The sequence below is a fragment of the Poeciliopsis prolifica genome, unplaced genomic scaffold (assembly GCF_027474105.1).
Source record: "Poeciliopsis prolifica strain line A6 unplaced genomic scaffold, Auburn_PproV2 SCAFFOLD042, whole genome shotgun sequence".
Classification (NCBI taxonomy): Eukaryota; Metazoa; Chordata; class Actinopteri; order Cyprinodontiformes; family Poeciliidae; genus Poeciliopsis; species Poeciliopsis prolifica.
The window spans coordinates 3,731,117-3,751,553 of NW_026562417.1; the positions used below are offsets into that span (position 1 = coordinate 3,731,117).

Consider the following 20,437-nt stretch of genomic DNA (forward strand, 5'->3'; position numbering starts at 1 on the left):
AGATGCAGTTGTATTGGAGGCATAAAGTTTATTGTAGTACTGAAAGAAAGTTTTGTTTATTAGCTTATGATCTGTCAGAAGCTGGCCTGATGGAGAGAGTATCTTATTAATGGCTCGCTCGGCCTGCATTCCCTTCAACTGCCTGGATAGTATTTGATCTGCTTTGTCTCCCAGTTCGAAATACCTCTGACGCAGCCTCTGAATATCATCCATGACCCGCTCACCCAAAATACAGTTATATTCATACTTTAGATTCACAATCGAGGTAATTATGTGGTCTGAATTGGAGCGATGGAGTGTGTCTTCCAGTGTGGTTATTTGTTTCTCAATTTCCGCCAGACGATTACGTCTGACTCTCTTAAGATTGGATTGGTATGATATAATATCACCTCTTATCAGCTTTGAAAGATTCCCAAAGTGTGGAATCCGAGACAGTGCCATTATCATTGTAAGCCAAAAAGTCTGAGATCTTATTAGAGACAAACTTGCCAAAGGAGCTGTCCAAGTACAGGGAGGGATTAAGTTTCCAATTGTACTGTGCTCTTTGGGTATCAAAATTAAATTCAACTGACAATGGTGCATGATCAGAGATGAGAATAGGGTGGTAGGTGGATTTGAGAACACGGGGTAATAAGTTTGAGTCAGCCAAAAAATAGTCAATTCTTGTTGAGGATTTGTGCACCGAGGAAAAAAAAGAATATTGGCTCTCTATGGGATGTTGATGCCGCCAGACATCAACCAGATCCAAAGATGCTGCTAACTTGGTTATAACCGATGTGGACTGCGATGGCGAGGCAGGTTTAGGAGAAGACCTGTCGAGGACAGGGTCGAGGTAGCAATTAAAATCACCCCCAACAATGATCCTATATTCAGTGTGTTCCGCTACAAGATTAAATACTTTTTTATAAAAGTCTGGACAGTCAAAGTTAGGTGCATAGATGTTAAGAAGGGCCAGGGGGACAGAATTAATAATGCCAGTAATAAGAACGTATCTCCCGCCTGGATCAGTCACCTGTGACTTAAATATGAATGGAACGGTTTTACGGATGAGAATGGCCACTCCTCTCGCCCTGGAGGTGAAGTTGGATTGATACACACACGACACCCATGATGTCCTCAAACGTCTCTGTTCCGTAGGTGAGATATGTGTCTCCTGCAGGAACACAACATCAGCAGACAGATCCTTCAAGTGAGAAAAAAACTTTGCCCCTCTTGAGCGCCCCACCCACACCCCTGCAGTTCCAGGTGATGAAGGTAATCGGATTCATAGCTGGCATGAAAGGAGCACCGTCAGAGAAAATTCAGAACGGTGGACAAAAAAGTGTTGTCTGAGCTGAATAAGGGAGAAAAGAAAAGGAAAAGAAGAAAGAAAGGGAGAAAAGAGAAGAAAGAAAAACCACCCACCCACTCGTCCTTCCCCTCCCTGCCCCCATTCTAGAACTAAGTGACCAAATACCGAACCAACCCCCTCCCACTCCCACACCGCAATGTAAAAACAAACAGTGCTTCCATTAAGCTAAGGGAGGCTGCTGGGAGCTGACCCGAGCAGTACACTACGGGAACTACCATAACCACTCCTAAATAGGGAGCAAGAACCCCGGAGATCTCCAAAATACAATGAACAGTACAAATAAAAACACCTGGACAATTCTAAGTTTCAGATTCAGGTATATAAAGACCACAAGGGGATATACAAACTAGTGAGAATTCAAGCTAACAAGAAGTTAAGTACTTTATGTATACCCGGAATGACCTCAGAGAATATAACATACAAGGAAAACATAACCAAACCTATTGTGCTTTAAGGTACAGGAATTTACAATTTCCGAACAAGTACAACCAGTGAGCCTAGGTTGGGACATCTGCTGCGGCAGAGATGGAATCAGCGAATGTTCAGCCTCCGCCGGGGAGAGAAAGTCTTAACTATGTTGTTGTGTACAACCTGCAGCTTGGCTGGATAGCGTAGCGAGCACTTAGCGCCCGTGTCGGTTAGCTTCTTCCTCACGCTGTTGTAGGCCCATCCGTTGCGCCACGACTTCAGCTGTGTAGTCAGGAAAGATGGACACACGGGCTCCGTTGTACATCAGGGGTGAATGCAAGCGGCTGAGTCGCAGAATGTTAGCCACGTCTCTGTCGTTGTGAATCTTTGCGATGATGGCGCGTGGTCGCTCCACAGGTGACGGTTTCGGCCTAAGACTACGGTGAGCGCGGTCAATCTTGATGGGCTTGACAAAATTATCCTTTCCGAGTACCTCCGGTAAGAGCCGTGAAATAAAGTCAGTAGGGCGACCTTGTTCTGCACCTTCCTTGATGCAAGCACCCTTATATTACATCTGCGGGACCGACCTTCCAGATCACTTAGCTTCTCTCTCAGCAGAGCGTTAGCATCCCGGAGCTGACCACAGGAGGCTTCGAGGGCCGAGATGCGGCCATCAGCAGAGGACATGGCTTCATCAATGGTGTCGACTCGGCTCTCTATCTCCCGTTGTTGAGTTTTCACGGCGGAGAGAGAAGATTCAATAGTGTTGAAACGGCCCTCATTGTCTTCTTTAGGTCATCAATAAGATCGAAAAGCTTAGCAACTTGCACCCCCTGAGCTGTGATAGCACCTAGGATAGCTTCGTTGCTAGCTCCGGAACTCGGCTGGGCTGTCTCCTTCTGTGCGCGTCCTTCTTCCCCATTTTGAGAGAGAGAGTAAAAAAATATTCCCAATCTCTTGAAGAAAAACAATATTGAATAAAGGGCCAGGTGTATTATGTTAGAGGCGAAGTTTGGGGAGATAATACGGAGCCTCACAAAAAAGCGCCTACTCCATTGCAGCGCTCCAGCGCCCCCAGCAGTAGCAGATTTTTGGGCAAAGATTACATATTTGAAGATACAACAGAGGGGACAGAGAAAATTTTCATTTAGAAAATAATACAATGAAAATAAACATTGACAATAAAAAAAAGGATTGTAAATTATACATATTTAGGAAAAAAAGGCTTTAAAACAGTTTGCTTACAACATAAGAATACACATTGGTGAATGAGCAAATGGAATCAAATTCCTGTCGTACTTCATAATCATTATTGTATTTGTACTCTTTGATGAATTGCATTCATTAGAATTATTCAGAAGAATTAGAAATTAATAATTTGCGTTGGTTTTCACAAAAAAGTTAACATGTCTAAAGTTTACTTTAACCACCTATAAATCAATCACATATAAATAAAATGTCCAGAACATAATTAATTAGTAATTATTTTTAGCACAAAAACAGCATCCACATCCACCCTTTGAAAATGATCTCAAATATGGCCCCATTTATAATTTATTTTTTGTTAAGCTAAAATCGAATAAAGATTATGTCATATTAATGTTCGGCACTGCAATACATTTCCATATGACAAAGTAGTCTAAATTTAACATTTCCACTGTTCTTATCTTTTTTTTCTTTTTAATGAGGCATATCACTGGACACCCTTCCCCTCCTTGACAACACATCGGGTCCTTCGTTTAGCGCCAGTTTAGATTTTCTTCAGTGTGGAGGCAGTTTTGTCTAGTCTGTGAATCAAATTAATATCCGCCTGGTTGGGACGGGAACACGGCAACTAAACAAAACAAAGTAATACTTTATGAGGCTCTAATATTTGGTCTGGTGTCACCGGACCAAGCAGAGGACAGGAAGCCGAACAGCTACGAACCGAGGTAAGCTGGAGTCAGACATGGAGAGAAAGTACTTTTATTTTTAATATTTACAATTTTATTTCATTTTTTGTCTTGGTGTTCGCGAAAGTAGAATTTATTTCCGGAAATAAGCAGTGTCACTTTTTCATATTCATTTTAGACGGGCGTGTGTTAGCGGTCTGGATTAGCATTTAGCTCCTGTGACGTCGGTGAAGAATGTTGAAAACATTCAGTTCTCACAGCTGTAACCTTTAAATACATGACGGCTCTGCACCAGGCAGGTTCAGACAGGTTTATTCATATTTTTGATATATTTTTTTTACATTCCAATATTGGTTCGAAATCTGTACAAACTAAAACAAGTGGCTGACAGCCAGGCATTTCACAGTGATGTGATATGAATAGTCGTGTGTCTCTATAAATGAATTCATTTCAGGATGTGCTAAAATTCAAACGTCTTCTCCACAGTTTATAACGTAACAAGCATAATTTTTGAGTGAAAATGTTCTTTAGTTTTTATTGTATGAATTCAAAAGCTGCCATATTTCTGTCCTCTCAGATTGACAGATCCGAGATCAGCCGCAGTCAGCACCTCTAAAATGGACAGTAAGTATTATAAAGTTTAACGCACATCCAAGTAAAGCCCTTCGGAGTTAAATGCTTAGTGGCTCTTTTCACCCTCAGGTGAGGACGAGCTGGACATTCTGACGGCGCTCCTGGACGAGAGCGAGGAAGCCGGCAAACCGCAGGCGGACGATTTGGACGGGCTGTTCGATGAGGACAAAGGAGACGAGGAAGAGTACAAAGAGGACGGTGAGGGGACGGACGCCGTGTCGGAGCTCTTTGGGGACGTTGAGGACATTGAAAACGAGGAGAAGGACGTGAAAGGAGAAGCAAGTGAGGGAGACTCCCGCCCCAACTTGGACAGGTCCAAAGAGGATTTGCAAGGTTTGTCTCGCATCACTTTGCTCCAGATTTGGTTTCTGTTCCATTGAGCATTTTTTAATTATTATTATTATTTTGCTTTTTTAAATGTGTCCTTGTATTTTCTGCAGAGGAACTGAGGCGGATGCAGGAGCAGATGCAGAAGCTGCAGCAGCAGCTGCAGGCAACCCAGAAGAGTTCAGCTTCTCCCAAAGCTGGGCGGTCAAAGCCGACACCGAGCCAGAACCCAGAGTCCAAACCGAGCCGGGCCAAAGCTGAGCTCCAAGCAGGTAAATATGTTGCTTAGCAACTCCACTGACAAAACTCATTGATTGGCTTTTAGGGATGAATTCAAACCTTGTTGGTTGTGATATGGAATAATTAAGCAACAAAAAACTTCTAATTTATTTCTTTTTGTCATTATGTTATATAATTAAACAGCAAAGTTTGTTTCTATTATTTCTGTTTTCTTTGTATTACATTCATAATTATGCAACAATAAACTTATTTTTTTCATTTATTTATTTTTTTACTGTTTTTAATTTTTGTTTTTATAATTAGGCAAACTTATTTGGCATTATTTTTTTATTATTTCTTTATTTTATTTGTTTTATAAAGAAGCAACAATAAATATCAGATTTAAAATCATTTATGTGTATTATTTTTGAAATTAATCAACAATTTTTTATTATTTTGGTTTCTTTTTTGTGTTTTTATAATTAACTTAAAGAAACATTATTCCTTTTTAAACTATTTTATGATTAATACACTTTTAAATAATTATTTTTTATTTATTAAACCCCAGTTACCTGTTTTAATTTATTATCATTTTAATTTTTATATTAGAAAAAAAAATATTACACTTAAGCAACAAACTTTTACTTAGTTTTTTTATTGTTACTTGCTTAGCCCCATTACATTTATAATTTGGCAATAATAAACTTAAAAATATTTTTGTTTTACTACATTGTTTTACAATTAAGCAACAATAAACATTTTTTTTCATTTAGTTATTATGTTTTTTTTTATATATATATTTATGTATATAAAAGTGCAACAATAAACTAAATTGTAAATACCATCTGTGCCATAAACTCTTCCACAGTTCTGTATTTCTACTGGATGTTCTTGTGACTTTGTGACTTTTCTTCCAGTTTCAGCGTCTTTATCCTCTCCGGCCACAGGGGGGAGCTCCAAGCTGCAGGAATCCTCAGACTTCCTCTCTCAGCTCAGCAATGCAGACTCATTCAGACGTAAACCAAGAGTGGCTCACCAAGCCAGAGCTACACCTCCAGGTCACACCTTCACTCTTTGACTATTTCTATTCAGCTCTGTGAATCAAAGCTGTCCTTGCATTTCATGCTGTTGTATGTGATGTTTTCAGAGGATAGGAAACCACTGGTGGAGGTGAAGATTGGCAGCTCCTTCCAACCACTGGAGAGCACCAGCGAATCCTACGGTCGCCCGCTCTCGCTCCATTCCTCCCACGTTCGAACCTCCTCGGCTGGAGAACCTAAACCGTCTAAACCAGTGGCTCCGCCTCCTGTTCCTAAAGACGTAGGGGTGGAGAAGTACTCAGGACTGCGACTCAGGTCAGAGCCACTCGCCTCTGGTTGAGGCAGTCATTGGTTCATTGAGCTGTGGAGGACTGAGGTCTGAACCGATGCTTTCGGTCGATGCTTCACCAGGAAGCCGCGGGTTTCTTCAAGCGAGATGGAGCGAAAGATGGCCGACCGGCGGCTGATCCGGCTGTCCCAGGTGCCGGAGCGGCTGAAGCGGGAGAAGCTGGAGGACAGCGACTGGGTGACGTTCGCCGTGCTGGTCAGCAAAGCTACCCCCCAAAGCAGCAGCAGCGTATGTTGTGATGCTTTATGTTATTACCGTGACCCCCGACCCTTGACCTCCCATTGGTTTCATGACTTAACTTTCTCTCTGCAGGGCAAAACCTTCAGCGTCTGGAAGCTGAGTGACCTCCACAACCTGGACGTATTTGTGTCCCTGCTGCTTTTCGGTGACGTCCACAAGGAGCACTGGAAGATGGAACCTGGCACGGTCGTCGGAATCCTGAACCCCAACCCCATGAAGCCAAGAGACGGCTACGACGGGGTGAGGTACACACTCTCAGGGTGTTTTCACACCTGATGGTCCAGTAGACTCAGTTGGTTGGGGACCAAAATTACAAGATTTGTTCCATTTGCAGCTGGTGTTGTTCACTTTCACAGTCAAACCAACCAAACTCATTTTTCCCTCCCTGTTCCCCTCCTCACCTGTGGTGGGGTTGCACCAACAACCACTGAAGGAAACGACAGGATAATCTCACAGCAAGACACTGAACACAATTTTCTACTTCCCAAAATGTAAACAAAAATGTAGTGGTGTTTCATGTTAGAGGTTGCAGGATTTGTCTTTTGTCTTTGGTAAAAGACCACAAGCTATTTCTCCTGCGAGTGCTATGTTTACATGTCTGTTATGGCTGTATTTTCCTAGAATTCTTTGTTAGAATCTGCTTCCTGCTTTTGGAGCCTTTTCTGGTCTGCTTGACATTCACATATGCTTTCAAACTGAGCCAGACTTCATTTCAATCGAACCAGGACCTTCTGGGCAAACCAACTAGAGTTCAATTAAAGTGGATTAAACAGGGCGGGTGTGAACGCATCCCTCGAGACTCTGAAACTGAGCTTCATTCCCAGTCGTCCCTCGCTGCTAACACCCTTGTTGCCCTGCAGGTCAGTCTGACGGTAGATCATCCTCAGAAGGTTCTGGTGATGGGAGAAGCTCTGGACTTTGGGACCTGCAAGGCAGTGAAGAAGAGCGGGGAGCCGTGCTCTCAGATCGTTAACATGGTAGCCCTCTGTTTGCCGCAGCTTTGTCGTTTCTATCCGGCTGTCTCGTCGGATGCTAACCACCTGACCCTCTCTACAGTACGAGTGCCAGTATTGCCAGTACCATGTCAAGGCCCAGTACCAGAAGATGAGCTCCAAGAGGGCCGAGTTGCAGTCGTCGTTCTCCGGGAAAGCCCCCAACCGGGTGAAGGGGAGCGGGAAAGGGGGCAGCCTGAGAGAGCGTCTGTGTCAAGACGGCTTTTACTACGGGGGGCTCTCCTCTGCTGCCTGCGCCGCCTCCCTGTGAGTCCTGCTCAAACTACAATCTAAGTTAATATTCTTTATTGTAAAGGTTCTGTTCAGCTCAGGCTTAGTTTCAGAGTGTCCACAAAAATGTCTGGAATCCATGTAACTAAAATGACATTTTAAGACCTTAAAATGTCTTAAATTTATTAAATAAGAGTTAGTTGACCTTAAATGCATTGATCCTGGGTCTTAAATTTGGTTGTGGCATTACTATTTAATATATTTATTCTTTTTCTCATGGGACTGTCAAACTGTGTCAGGCAAGAGTGAGTTGAGAATACCACTAGCTAGCTGCTGATATACCCTTGCTACCTAGCTAGCTGCTTTCATATCTATCATTGGTAAGTGAAAATTCATCATTAGTTAGCTGGACAAAGTTCGTACATTTCTGTGAAGATGCAGGTCTTAAATTCTATTCTTAATGGTCTTAAAAAGCTTTTCAATTTGTGTTAGTGAAAAATGGATTAACAATGAATATTGCATATGTATTTTATATGATAGATCAACGTGAAATAGAGCATAATTGTGAAGTAGTAAGAAAGTTCTGCATGGTTTTCATATTTTGTTAAAATATGAAAACACATCTGCATCTTCAGTAACAAGGGAAGTGTTTCGCAGGTCTGCATCTAAACCGACCAAACCGGTCCAGAAAACCCTGGACAAGCTGTTTGTGAGAGGATCAGCTCAGCTCATCAGCCAGGCCAAGACGATCGGTACGCTGCCTGTATGGTTTACCTCAGCACTCAGTGTTTTCACTTTATGTCTTTAATAAATTCAGAGAACTGCAGTTGAGCTGTTTTATAAGAAAAACAGTGAAAATCTGATGTGAGACCTCAGTTTTCTGGTGATTATCAGGCATGAAGTCCGGGGAAGTTTCCGGATGCTCCAACGAGTTTAAGAGCCTGATGACGATGCCAACCCCAGGAGCTCTGCAGCTGAAGAAACACCTGGAGCACGACGGCCAGCTGGGTATGTAGGAGGAGGACTAATAATAATAATAATAAGAAGAACTAGAACAAAAATAATAATACTCCTCCTGAATTTGACGTTTGTCCTCAGCCTCCAGAGAGACATCCAGAGGTCCACTTCAGTCCATCTCTGCGTCCGACCTCTTAAAGCAGCAGAAACAGAAGCAGCGCGAGCTCCTGGAGAGCCGTCGGCACAGAGTCCAGCAGAGGGCGCCGCAGAACCCGGGCAGCGCCGCTACAACAGGCAGAGCCGGTCTCACGTCCCCAAAGGCTGCCTCGGAGGTTCCCATGGCGACGTCGGACTCCCCCACGCTGGGCCGCGGCTTCTCCAAAGACGACGACATTCTCTTTTTCGACAGCAACCCGCCTCAGGCTCCGCCCCCTTGCGGCGTCAGCCTATCAGCCGCCAAGCTGGCCGCTCTGAAGAAGCTGAGGGGGAAAGGAGCGGCGCTGGAGAGGGAAGACCCCAACGCCGTGAAGAGGAAGAGGAGCGACAGCAGCCACATCAACGCCCGAGTAGAGAAGAATCGGACGTCCCCTGATGGTGCGTACAGAAATGTTCACTCTTCATGTTGTTATAAATTGAGTGAATCTGAAGTCAACTGATCTTATCGACCGGCTAAGGATTAATTGATAAGCAGCAATTTTATTAAAACCTGCATTTTCCCTTGTATCAAGATGGCTTGAAGTATTTCTAAAACATAAAGGGCAAATTTTTCATGATATATTGAATTTTTTTAAAATTGTTACAATTTAAAATGTGCTAGCTTTATCAAATACTGACCGAATAAACACAAAATCATGATTTCTCACAATAATATACGTAAAACATGAACCTGCTGCAGACTTTCAATATCTGTTTTATGACATAAACCATTTTATTATCTCACCTGCTCCTGGACTACAGATGGAAACCAGCTTGAGCTAAATCTGGTGCTCGCAATCTTTTATTAATATTTTTTGCACATTGTCCTTGTTTTAAATAAACTAATTAGCTGAGGAAAAAAACACCTGAATGTCATAATTTGATTATATATCAAACTTAAATAAAAGGTAACAATATCAGTGACACAAGCCTTGCATTTACTTTGTAATTTTTTGGCAAAAAACGAGGCGGTAATTTATTTATTTTCATTTGCAAATGACAATGACATTGGTCATTATTTGAGGATGGTGACTATATGTTGTCACCTTCTGCTTATCCATGACCAGTGCATACGCCCTCTGCTGGATGGTGGCCAAACTACAACACTGAAATTAGCAGATATTTTTAATCAATTTGAGATAGATTTAATCCAATAAACCGTTAATTGTAGGTCGATTAATATTTTGCGTCCTTGGTTAAAATCATTTCTGAGTACATAAAGAAGTCCCTCGTCTCGCCTGCTCAGGCGGGCCGTCCGGTAATGAGGAGGAGGAGCCCGCCCTGAAGAAGAAACGCGAGCAGCAGCGCTACGTGGAGTCCGAGGAGTTCCAGAAGATCCTCAACGCCAAATCTCGTCACAGCGTCGCGCTCCAAGCGGTACGACCAGTCATTTTATTTGATTCTTTTAATGTTTAGCTTTCAAGACAGATCCAGATAACCGAGGCTGCTTCCTGCTTCCTGCTTCCTGCAGTCAGAGTACCAGCTGCAGGAGCGCTACTTCAACATTCTGGTGAAGAAGGAGCAGATGGAGGAGAAGATGAAGGCAGTCAGAGAGATGAAGTGTCGGGCTGCCACCTGCAGAAAGGTACGCCGTGGCGTTGCTGTTAGGAACGCCTCCGACTGTCGTTCCAGAGTCTGATTCTTTCCCCACCTTCCCGCTCCTACATCTCCAGTGCAGCTACACATACTTCAAGCCGGCAGATCGCTGTGTGACTGAGAACCACGAGCTGCGGTGGCACGACGCCGTCAAGCGCTTCTTCAGATGTCCCTGTGGCCAGAGGGCCATCGCTCTGGACAGACTGCCACACAAACACTGCAGGTAACCCCGGAGACCCTCCTCTTCCTCCTCTTTCTCCTCTTCCTCCTCTTCACGCTCACCCAGAACCGCCGCTGCAGACTAAACTGCGCTAATGTCATTTCCAGCAACTGTGGGCTGTTTAAATGGGAGCGAGATGGGATGCTGAAGGTAAGACAGAACCACAGGAGAGGAGAAGCGCAATGCATGCTGGGAGATCTGAGCTGAGGTTCTGGATCTTCTCTTTCAGGAGAAAACTGGACCCAAGATCGGAGGAGAGCTTCTCCAGCCTCGAGGAGAGGAGCATGCCAAGTTCCTCAACGGCTTGAAATGAACTCTCACCACAGAGAGGAATGAGCGTTACGTTTTTTATAATTATGTTGCAACATTTTTTGATCAGGTTTTAAATTTAAATGTTTTTGTTAAATAATATTCAGATGTTTAAGGTAATGAATTTGTAAACAGACTGAATAAAGCAAGACTTTACAAAGTGTCATGTAAAGGTTTGTTTTTATCCTTTTTAACAGAAATGTTAACCTGAAAAATGAGAAAAAATTATTTATGTTTGTTTTTAATTTTCCTCTACATTGTAAGAAAAAAACAAATAGGATGTTTTCATCCACTTTTTCAATTTCTCCACAGTTATTAAATTAACATTTAATAAGTTATTTTTCCAAATTCAATGTTGTTTTCTAATTTTAAAAAAATTACCCTATACTAATTTTATATATTTTACAGATTTATGTGTAATATTTCAACTAAAAAGACTTGCAATTTAAAAAAAAAAATCAGTCTTTGTAAATCTTTTTAAAGCCATAAGTTGTTTTTGAAGGGATAAATCAGCTCCAAGATCATTTAACAGAGAACATAGAGACATGCTTTACTACTTCAAACATGACCACACATTTTATGAATTGGCTTAAACATGGATCATAGTTATTAATATATGAATATGAATTCTGAAGTTGCAGTGATGCAAATTTGCAGAAATGTGGACGAAGCCTTAAAGATCACTGGAAAAATGTCTTCAAAGTGGGATTTCATGTCACTACTCAAAAGCTGACGGACTCAAAAAATAATTAATGCCCCTTTTTAAAAAAGATGTCAACTAAGTATAACCCTACTCAAAAATAATTTCTGATTTAGAAAAAACACAGAAGTATAACTTATGTCAGCACAAACATGATTGACAGCGCTAAGACCCGCCTCGGGGCTTTGATTGGTTGTGATTAAGTGGCACTGGGACAAGGTGGGGGATTTTTACTTTTTAAACATTATATCTCATACCACAATGCCACGACAGATACAGTTTCAACAAATATGTAAGAACATTTCTTATAAGTTACCTAGTGCAGTTTTAATACTGTGGAACAGCTCACAGTGTGTTTAGTATTTTCAGAATCAGGTTTTTGTGTCCTTGTGGGAACCTATTTCTGTCTACAATGTGGGTTTGTGGGGACCAGTGCTCCTTCTGGGGACATGTTTTTGGGCCCCAGGAGGGGAAATGCTGTTTTTGGGTTAGGGGTTAGGTTTGTGATGGTTAGGTTGTAGAAAATGATTGGAAATCAATGTAATGTTCCCACAAGTCACAAAAACACGTGTGTGTGTGGGGTGTGTGTGTGTGTGTGTGTGTGTGTGTATTGGCACCAGCTCTACTGCGTTTGGCTCTCCTGCAACTCTGCACTTTAAGACGCACAGAACCCAGTGCAGATATAAAACAGCTGTTGCTCTGTGTTTTTCTGGGATTATCATTTCTCAGCACTAATACTTTGTCTTCTTTCGATGATTTTCTCATTCCTCTGTTGGTCTCTTTCTACCAGTGTGTGTCAGATATTTCCCATCTGGAATGTGGGATTCGTTGCAGCCTGATGTCTTCAGCAGCTTGCTTCATTTTTATTTTTCCACCCCACTTCCCTCCTTTTGAATACTCCAAATACCAGACATTGTGGAGGCAAGGTAGCCTTATGGAAGCTGGTCTTTATTCCTTTGCAACTTAAATACATGAAAGTCAGCGCAAACCACACAGTGCTATCAGCTGCACTGTGCAGTTCCTACAGTATGCACATGTAAAAACCATTTTAAAAAGCATGCTAAACTTGTAGCTTCCTATAGAAAAACTGCAATTAAAACACTTTACACATATTGCACAATTTCTAAATTATGAAAATAGTATAAGGTTTGTGGAAAACTTAACGTAGCTTAATGTCTTACACATACATGAATAACTTTAGCGCTTGCTCTCATATGTCAGCCATTTGCCGTCGTTACAGGCACCTAGTTGCTATAAAGAAGAGGTGGAAATCTTTACACGTCACATGTTCAGTGAAACCAGTAAAATCGAGGGTAGAGGCCGTCGTAGTGATACTCTCGCAGCTGCTCATTCGTCTCTCTTGACCTCTCACTTACTTCTGTTAAAAAACAAAAGACATTTATGTTACTGCAGCTTGTAGCGTTTTAGTTAATGCTACTTTTCTAAGCTAGCACATTTCCTGACTCTAAGGGGGAAAAAATATCTATGAAAAACATAAACTATGAACTTAGTTCTACCAAAGTTATGATTCACACATATTTAATCATCGCTAATATTTTTCCAGTTGCTGGATTCCTGAACGTTTTTGATACCAAAATGGCGGTAAAGCTGCCAACTCAGTGTAAGCAACTCCAATTGGGTCCTTATTTAGTTTGATTTACCAGCTATAAATTAGATGTAGTATATTAAACTTTTTATAAAATCAATTTTTTGAAAAACATTGGGTTACATCTTCTTTGAAATCTTAGTCTTTGCCGGTTTATGCTAACTGCTAAACCCGTTCTCTGAAACATTGGATCTCCTTAGAGACTCGATCTCAAAGTAGAACCAAAGTAGAAACGTAGAACCGTTACTTGCAGAAGCAAAGCTACGCTAACACAGCTTGAATAATTCTTTGACTAAGAGCCTTAAAGAATTACAGTTCCATGGCCACTCATGAATACAAAGTTAGTTGTCACACATAATGTCATGTTAGTCACTTTGCCAAACATAATCAAAATGCTTCCTTGTTCAATTTTGTCTTGCTTGGTATCCAGAGACCATCATTGTGCTCTGTTCAGATGTCTTCTTTAAGATGCTGGTATGCCAAAAGTACCAGCCTTGGTAGTGATTGTTGGCTTCCACTTTGCCTCTCACACTACTATTCTTGCATGTATAGGGGGCAATTTTGGTTTTCTACCACAACCTTCTTTTAAAGTTCTTGCATTTTTAATCATATGTTGGTACTGTAATCAGGGATGCAGGAAGATCTCGGGTATTGCTTTCTTGTCTGCAGTTTTTTCAGTCTAATTTCAAATCAATTTAAAGTACAGTTCTGTTTTACACCAGAAGCACCACGAAGGGTGTGAAGCAATTTTCTGTGGAGACTTCACTAAAGTCTCCACTAAAGTCTAAAGATGCAGGGATCTTTTCATTCATTCATTCTTTTTTTTTACAGCATTTCCCGTCAGAAGACGACTAAAGATAATCCCCAATGGTTACACATAAAGGAAACTGGCAGCTATCTTTTTGTTTTCTTCACGAGCCTCCCTGAACATCCTTCATGTGAAGCCAAATCACATTTTTATGGTAAATAGGTCTCAGTTTAGAAACTGTGACTGCAACCATATCAGCTTTCTGACCACTCTGGGGATGATTGTCAGCTTTCGGTGGACCGCAAATAGACGCCTTGACTGCGTGCGGCCTCCCAGGCGTCATCCTGCGGTCCGGAGGAATCGTCCTCTCCAAGTCTGAACTGAAGCTGTTTATCTGCTCCTTAATGCGTTGTTTGTTCAGCCATGTCGTTAAAGTGTTTGGTTTTCTGAAAGCATGTGCCGGGGTCTCACTTGTTGTCTTACCATCACGGTCTTCCTCAAGGTAGTTCTCGTATTCGTCTCTCTGTTCCTCGTTGTACTCCCTCCTTCTCTCGCTAGCAGCTCGCTTCATTCTCTGCTCAGCTGTGACAGACAAAAAAAACCAACACATTTTAGACTTTCACCAAAACAAAGCACATGGATACATAAAGCTTATGACTGACCCACTTTGTATTTGCCTTTTTTCTACATTGCAAAGTTTTCTTACCTAGCCTGGCCATTGGGAATTGAAGCACATTTATTTATTCGTTATATGTATTTATCAGCCATATCTATACAATCCATTTGAATTAAACAGACGTTTAAGACAGAAATTGCACTTTTTTAAATTTTCTGAATTTTATAAAATAGATCATGACACATGAAAAGGACACTTTCACTGAATTTAAATGGGCAGATATTCGTGACAAAAGAGTCAACATACACGTGAATGACGCTCTCACGGGGAGAACATTCCAAGTTTTAAGGAAAAAGAAGCATAAGTGAGAGAATCTTTTTCTCTAACCCTGGCCATACAAAAATGAGTTTTGCTGATGTTAACATAACTCGTCTAACAGAACTACATGACCGAAACAGACATCCGAAACAACTCGACGTGACATGCTAATTTCAATCCCGTGACACACTTTTTTGCCGGCCTGCACCCGATGATATCCAATCAGTATTTGGAAGACTATCACTTTTTACCTTAACACCTGGTTTGGTCACTGTTGACACCAAGTCACTTGCATTTCCTATTGTTGCTATATAATAGGAAAAAATACTAATACGGGAGGTCGGCGGGAAGGAAGGGTAATATGCGTAGGTTTTCCTGTCAAAATGGGAAACTTGTATTTTTATCAATGGCGTGGGAGGAAGTGAACGATTCAGTTCAGCCAGAGTTGGCCACACTTCCAAATATTGAGTTAACATTAACAGCTGCCTCGTTCGGGTTGGCACTCCTCACTTTGCATTGGAGGATGGTTGTTTACAGCACAGGCAATTTCCAGCAAGCTTATTTTTTCCCCGGTAAGCTTCATAGCTTAGAACATTTAAAACTCTAACAGCAATCCTTTCTCAAAAACCCAGAGCCCAAACTAAAACATAGAAGAAAGAGACATGTTTTTTTTAAATAAGGGTATTCTTATACCTGTAATTTATCATCTCAGCTTTCAAAATTTATTGTCATCTATGAATACTGAATGTGGCTTTAGGCTGATCCAATAACAGCTGAAAAGTGGATTAAACCTTTGACAGATCAGCAGTAAAAAGTCTCGCTTCATTTGTCGCAGGGTAGGGAGGACTTTCCACCTAAAAAACATCTAACCTGAAGCAAAAATCAGGAGAACAAGAAAGTATCTGAACCAACTTAGATAGTTTTAACCAAAGGTAAATAGTACAGGAGTCTTGTCAGATTTACATGGTTATTTACCCAGTTAATGGAGGAAACCAAATATACTCAAATTAGTATAAACACCTAAATAATTAACTGGGTTTGGCTTTATGTAATCTCTGTTTCTCCTTGTACCAAATCAACAGTCCTTTTCCATGCAGGCAGAGCATGGCTGACACACACATTAAACTTTATTCAACTTTTATGTGTACCCCTAATTTAACAAAAGTGGCAACAAGATATGGATGACATCATAGCAAACACACAGGTGTGCTTTCAGTCTGCCGAGGCAAACTGGAGTCTGTCTCTCCAAAGCAGCCAATGATCATTTAGCCTGGCTGCTGGAAAATGTCACAATTAGCCTCGAGCTAAGCTAGCACTATAAACTGCTCCCCAGGTGTGTTTTACCAAATGTAGCTTGGTGTTTATTGTATTTTCCACAATGACTACGACTGTTACATTATTGCCATTTGTCTTTCAAATAAATAAATAAAAAATGAAATTTTAATTGAAGACGTTTGATTAGCAGTGTTGGATGTTAGTGCTGTGACATCAAGTTATAGCCTGATGGTGTTTTTACAGCCATGCTATCAGCTCCGGGGAAGGCTAATGATCTATTTTACGGTTTTAAACATTGTGTCGATATCCTGTGCTGCATTTGCTGTGGATGACATCACACCAAATTGTGATTTTACGTCTGAAAACAAATGGGATTTTCCAGCTCAGTGAGCTGGCTAACTGCTGTTACAAAACAGTAAGGATGTTTGTAGTTGGTATTTTATGTTAATAAATGCTAAAGGAACACATTAACACTTTGTACAGAGCTATGTGTGTAACTGATTTAATTAATTATAAATTGTCAGAGCTTCAAATAAGCAGGCCATTATTGCAGCTCTATATATTTTTCTCCCCCCTCCTCCTAAGCTGCCAACACCCACAAAGTGTTCCTGACAACTTCCAGTCCAAACCCAGTAGTTTGTCTTTTCACAAACAGATTAAAGCGCAGCTGGTCAGGAGGGCAAGAGATATCTGAGGCCCAATTTCAGAATGGTACAGATGGCCTGCCCGCACATGCGCAGATAGACTCTTAATAATTCTTATTGCTATGATTTTCACACACCAATTAAAATCTTCTTCAGATGGAAACTACTCACGCAAAGTGTTGGGGCTTTAACGGCCATTGCTTTCATTTTAATTCCGCAGAAAGTCGGATGGCAAAAGTCTGGAGATTTTACTCAAATTCAGAGATGGCCACAGCCATTCTTTAAAGTTGACTAAAAATAGTCTTTTTGAAGAAAAAGTGACTCATCTGCTGCACCCTGAAGTTTTTTTCCTCCCCCAAGTCTAAATAAAATACATAAATAATAATAAACAAACAATTAATCCCTAAAAGTTAGAAAGTCATGCTTTTCTGTTAACAAGCCAAACATACAAGACACTTTTTTCTGTATTGAGTCTGCAATGATTTACAAATCCCTTGTCTACAAACGTCTGGTAAACATAAAAATATTAATAATTCTAAGTTTCATGGCCCAAGTTGAACGTTCAACTTGGCAATTTTGGCTTGTGGCAAAAGGTTTTGACCGTATTAGAGAAAAAGATTTGCAGATGCAAAGCGTGTTTTAAGCAATCAGTCGTATTGAACTCTTGTCCAGTGAACCCTAACCCTAACCCTAACCCTTAATCCTACCCTGTGTTTTCTCAAAGTGCTTTGGGTTCCCAACTCCCTATTGACTGGATTTTCATAGACTAATTAAAGTAGGCATCCTGTCAGAGTGTCACATTAGAAAACCTCTAATGTGATTTTTGGTCACAGTGCTGGTTCATTTCTTACAATCAGGAGCCGATTTATTCCTGAATTACTCACTTATGCAATATCATAAAGTCTGTAAATGATTCCGACTGCAGCGTCTCTGGGTTTTAGTGCTTCGAGGCTGCTTTTCTATATGGCTGGTGACTGAAGAGGGAACGTTTGGTTCTGAGAAACCCGATGAGCCAGCAGTGGCTCCACGGTGTCCTGTGGCTCCTGGTGTCGTTTCCAGCGCGTGTGAGTCTCTTGTCTTGGTGTTGAACCACACAAGTAGTGGAGCGTCTGTTATTCTCCTGAACTCTGACAGTCCAAACAAACCCCATCGCCGACCCAGTCCCACCACAGACCAATAAATCCGCCACTCTCTATGTCAGCTCCTTAACGACAGGCCAGATGTGTCTGATATCGGCCATAACTACAAAGGGGCATGGCACAGTAATATTAACCAAAAATAAATCAAATGACCCAAACAAACCTGTTATTCCCCTGTGGTGGTAGACATGGTTAGGCCAGATTTTCACTACACCTACCTTGGGCCTCGGCATAGTACTTGGGTGAACGGCGACTGCGGCGTTTCTGACTGAAGAAGTTTGAGGCGTCCGACTCGGCCATGAACACCTGGCGCGCAGCTCCTGATGACAAGACGGGGGTTTAAAATCACACTGAAAAAGCAGGAGCTGCAGACGGCAAAGGTTGAGCAGACATCACCTTGAGCATCTGCAGGTTTGGGGTCATCCCGAACCGCGGCGCTTTTCACCACACTGGAAACTGGAAACAGACCCGGTGTCGACTCTTTGGATCGTATTTGAATGATGTTCAGGGTAGTATAATCAGGTCAAGTTTGAACAGTTTTTGCTCCTGTCTCCAGGGCCAATCAGAGCCTTTTTAGGCTGATTTTCATTTGGGGTCCACTATGCCAACATGTCAACACCAGATGCTTGATCATTCCTCAGATACTCTATAGCATTCCTTCCTATTGTTGCCATTATCATTAAATATTTCAGTGGCATTTGAGTGTGCCATATTATTTAAACTATTTGAATGTAACATCAGCTGATAAACACTAAATTTACAGTGAACAATAAATTTGATATTTGAAATTTGCCCGAGACTGGCAGCAGTTAACAGCAGGAAGAGATGAACTAATTATTTGTGTCATACTGCAGATGACAATTCATGACATGATTTAGCCGCTTGATTTGAAATTCATTCATTCTATGCCTAAAATAAATATTAGAGGAAGAATATTATCTAATGTAAATTATTTGTTTTTAAGCAGAAATGTAAAAACAAAAACAAAAAAAACTAAATTTAATATTTTTTTAACAACTTATGTCCAGAATATAATAATTATTGCCTTTTTGATCCTTACACAGTAACAAAAGGGTAACAAGCTGGTTATAGTTATATTATATGGATGTCTGACACAAAATGTTTCTTAAAAAACAAGATAAGAAAATACAACCATAGATTTGAAACCAAAATAAAAACTAGTTCTGAATTCTTTTTTTTTTCTTTCTCCGACCGTGAAGGCGGGACGGTTGCTGATCCCTTTTGTGGTGCCAAGGTACTTACAAGTGATGATGAGGAGGATGGAGAGCGAAGACAAGAGGAATGCGCGAGTCCAGGACATTCTGAGGGACAAGAGCCAGATCCGTGTGGGACTGAACGGCACACCTATCAGAGTAGGACTGAGGCTGGATGGAAGGATGGACGGGAGGAAGGTGGCCGAGCCAGGAAGGGAGGAGAAGAGTGGGAGGAGACGGAGGGAAGGGAGTGAAAGGTTCATCCAGTGGAGGAAAGCTGATGGTTTTTCCATTGCTACTGGGAGGGAGAAAGAGAAGAGGCTGCACCACTTTGAGCACCTGATTTTTCTTTTTTTTTTTTTTTTTGCTTCACGCTGCCACTAAACTATTGGGGGAAACCAAAGCATGAAGAGGACCGGGGAGCACGCGTTTAAAATGAAAATGAGTCAAATCTATAACTGATTTGACCACAGCGGCAGTTCCTTAAAGGAGCAGTTTTTCTGCAAAATCCATTGTTTTTGAGCTATACGCCATATTGCAAAGTTATTCCCTCGTCACTGAAAATACATGGAGTGTTGCTTCGACTCTTTCGTGCGTGTTTGAGAAATCCTTTCATCTCCATGGCAACCATTCAGCCACGCGAAAGACCCGGGTGGACCAAGCTCCGCCTACAAGACGCAGCTCCTCCTCAGAACTGCAGTCTCCAAGCTTCCCTGCCCGCAACTCCCCTACTCCTCTCCTTCAGACTAGCCAGCAACAATTAGCAAACACCTGGTGGAACCGCACATCAACTGAACTCATCATAGGAGCCACTTTGCAGAGCAGAGCTGGTAAAAACGTTGCTAATGGGATAATAGAGAAGCCATGCTGTGATGACTTTCTGAAGGGGGAGTTTCAAAAAGAAATAGCAGGAGTTTTTAAAGAGACAGAGGCCCAATTAGAGCCACAAACCATAAGGATTTTTTTTTCAACCAGGGCTCATCAAACTGCTGAGGCCACAAATCCCTGCAAATATCACTTTGTGTCTTTTCTAAGCCGGCAGTGGATTTGTATGATTTTCAAATCTTTTGATAACTTCTTAAAGAGATAGCTGGAGTCCTTTTTAGAACCCATTCACTGTGTTTTAAGCAACAATTTAAAAAGTACTTGAGGAAGGGCGTGTTGAGAAACCTATATGCTCTGCTTCTGTTTTTAATTCCAGAATGGAGATAGGATGGA

The 20,437-nt window shown here is 41.5% G+C and overlaps 2 protein-coding genes across 2 annotated transcripts; one reads left to right on the plus strand and one right to left on the minus strand.

Moving 5' to 3' along the window:
* The first annotated feature begins 3,508 nt into the window (after nt 1-3,508).
* On the plus strand, nt 3,509-11,103 carry mcm10 (minichromosome maintenance 10 replication initiation factor). The gene is made up of 18 exons (XM_055055665.1): nt 3,509-3,690; nt 4,229-4,275; nt 4,354-4,617; nt 4,725-4,883; nt 5,748-5,888; nt 5,978-6,185; nt 6,282-6,447; nt 6,532-6,699; nt 7,320-7,436; nt 7,516-7,718; nt 8,340-8,434; nt 8,577-8,690; nt 8,781-9,233; nt 10,081-10,211; nt 10,306-10,419; nt 10,508-10,653; nt 10,758-10,800; nt 10,880-11,103. Exons 2-18 carry the CDS (start codon nt 4,269-4,271, stop codon nt 10,961-10,963), a joined length of 2,613 nt encoding a protein of 870 aa, XP_054911640.1. The 5' UTR covers nt 3,509-3,690; nt 4,229-4,268; the 3' UTR covers nt 10,964-11,103.
* A 1,483-nt stretch (nt 11,104-12,586) lies between these two features.
* On the minus strand, nt 12,587-19,586 carry ucmaa (upper zone of growth plate and cartilage matrix associated a). The gene is made up of 5 exons (XM_055055622.1): nt 19,269-19,586; nt 18,402-18,461; nt 18,224-18,325; nt 14,497-14,595; nt 12,587-13,037 (listed from the first exon to the last, which is right to left on the minus strand). The coding sequence occupies exons 1-5, from the start codon at nt 19,510-19,512 to the stop codon at nt 12,949-12,951; spliced, it is 594 nt and encodes a 197-aa protein (XP_054911597.1). The 5' UTR covers nt 19,513-19,586; the 3' UTR covers nt 12,587-12,948.
* Nucleotides 19,587-20,437: the final 851 nt, after the last annotated feature.

Coding starts and splice junctions, on each gene's coding strand:
- mcm10 (XM_055055665.1), top strand. Junction 10,212..10,305: donor ACAGCGTCGCGCTCCAAGCG/GTACGACCAGTC, acceptor TGCTTCCTGCAG/TCAGAGTACCAGCTGCAGGA. Junction 10,420..10,507: donor GGGCTGCCACCTGCAGAAAG/GTACGCCGTGGC, acceptor CTACATCTCCAG/TGCAGCTACACATACTTCAA.
- ucmaa (XM_055055622.1), bottom strand. CDS start 19,512: ATGGAAAAACCATCAGCTTTCCTCCACTGGATGAACCTTTCACTCCCT. Junction 18,462..19,268: donor CATCCTCCTCATCATCACTT/GTAAGTACCTTG, acceptor GTCTGTTTCCAG/TTTCCAGTGTGGTGAAAAGC. Junction 14,596..18,223: donor GTACTATGCCGAGGCCCAAG/GTAGGTGTAGTG, acceptor TGTCTGTCACAG/CTGAGCAGAGAATGAAGCGA.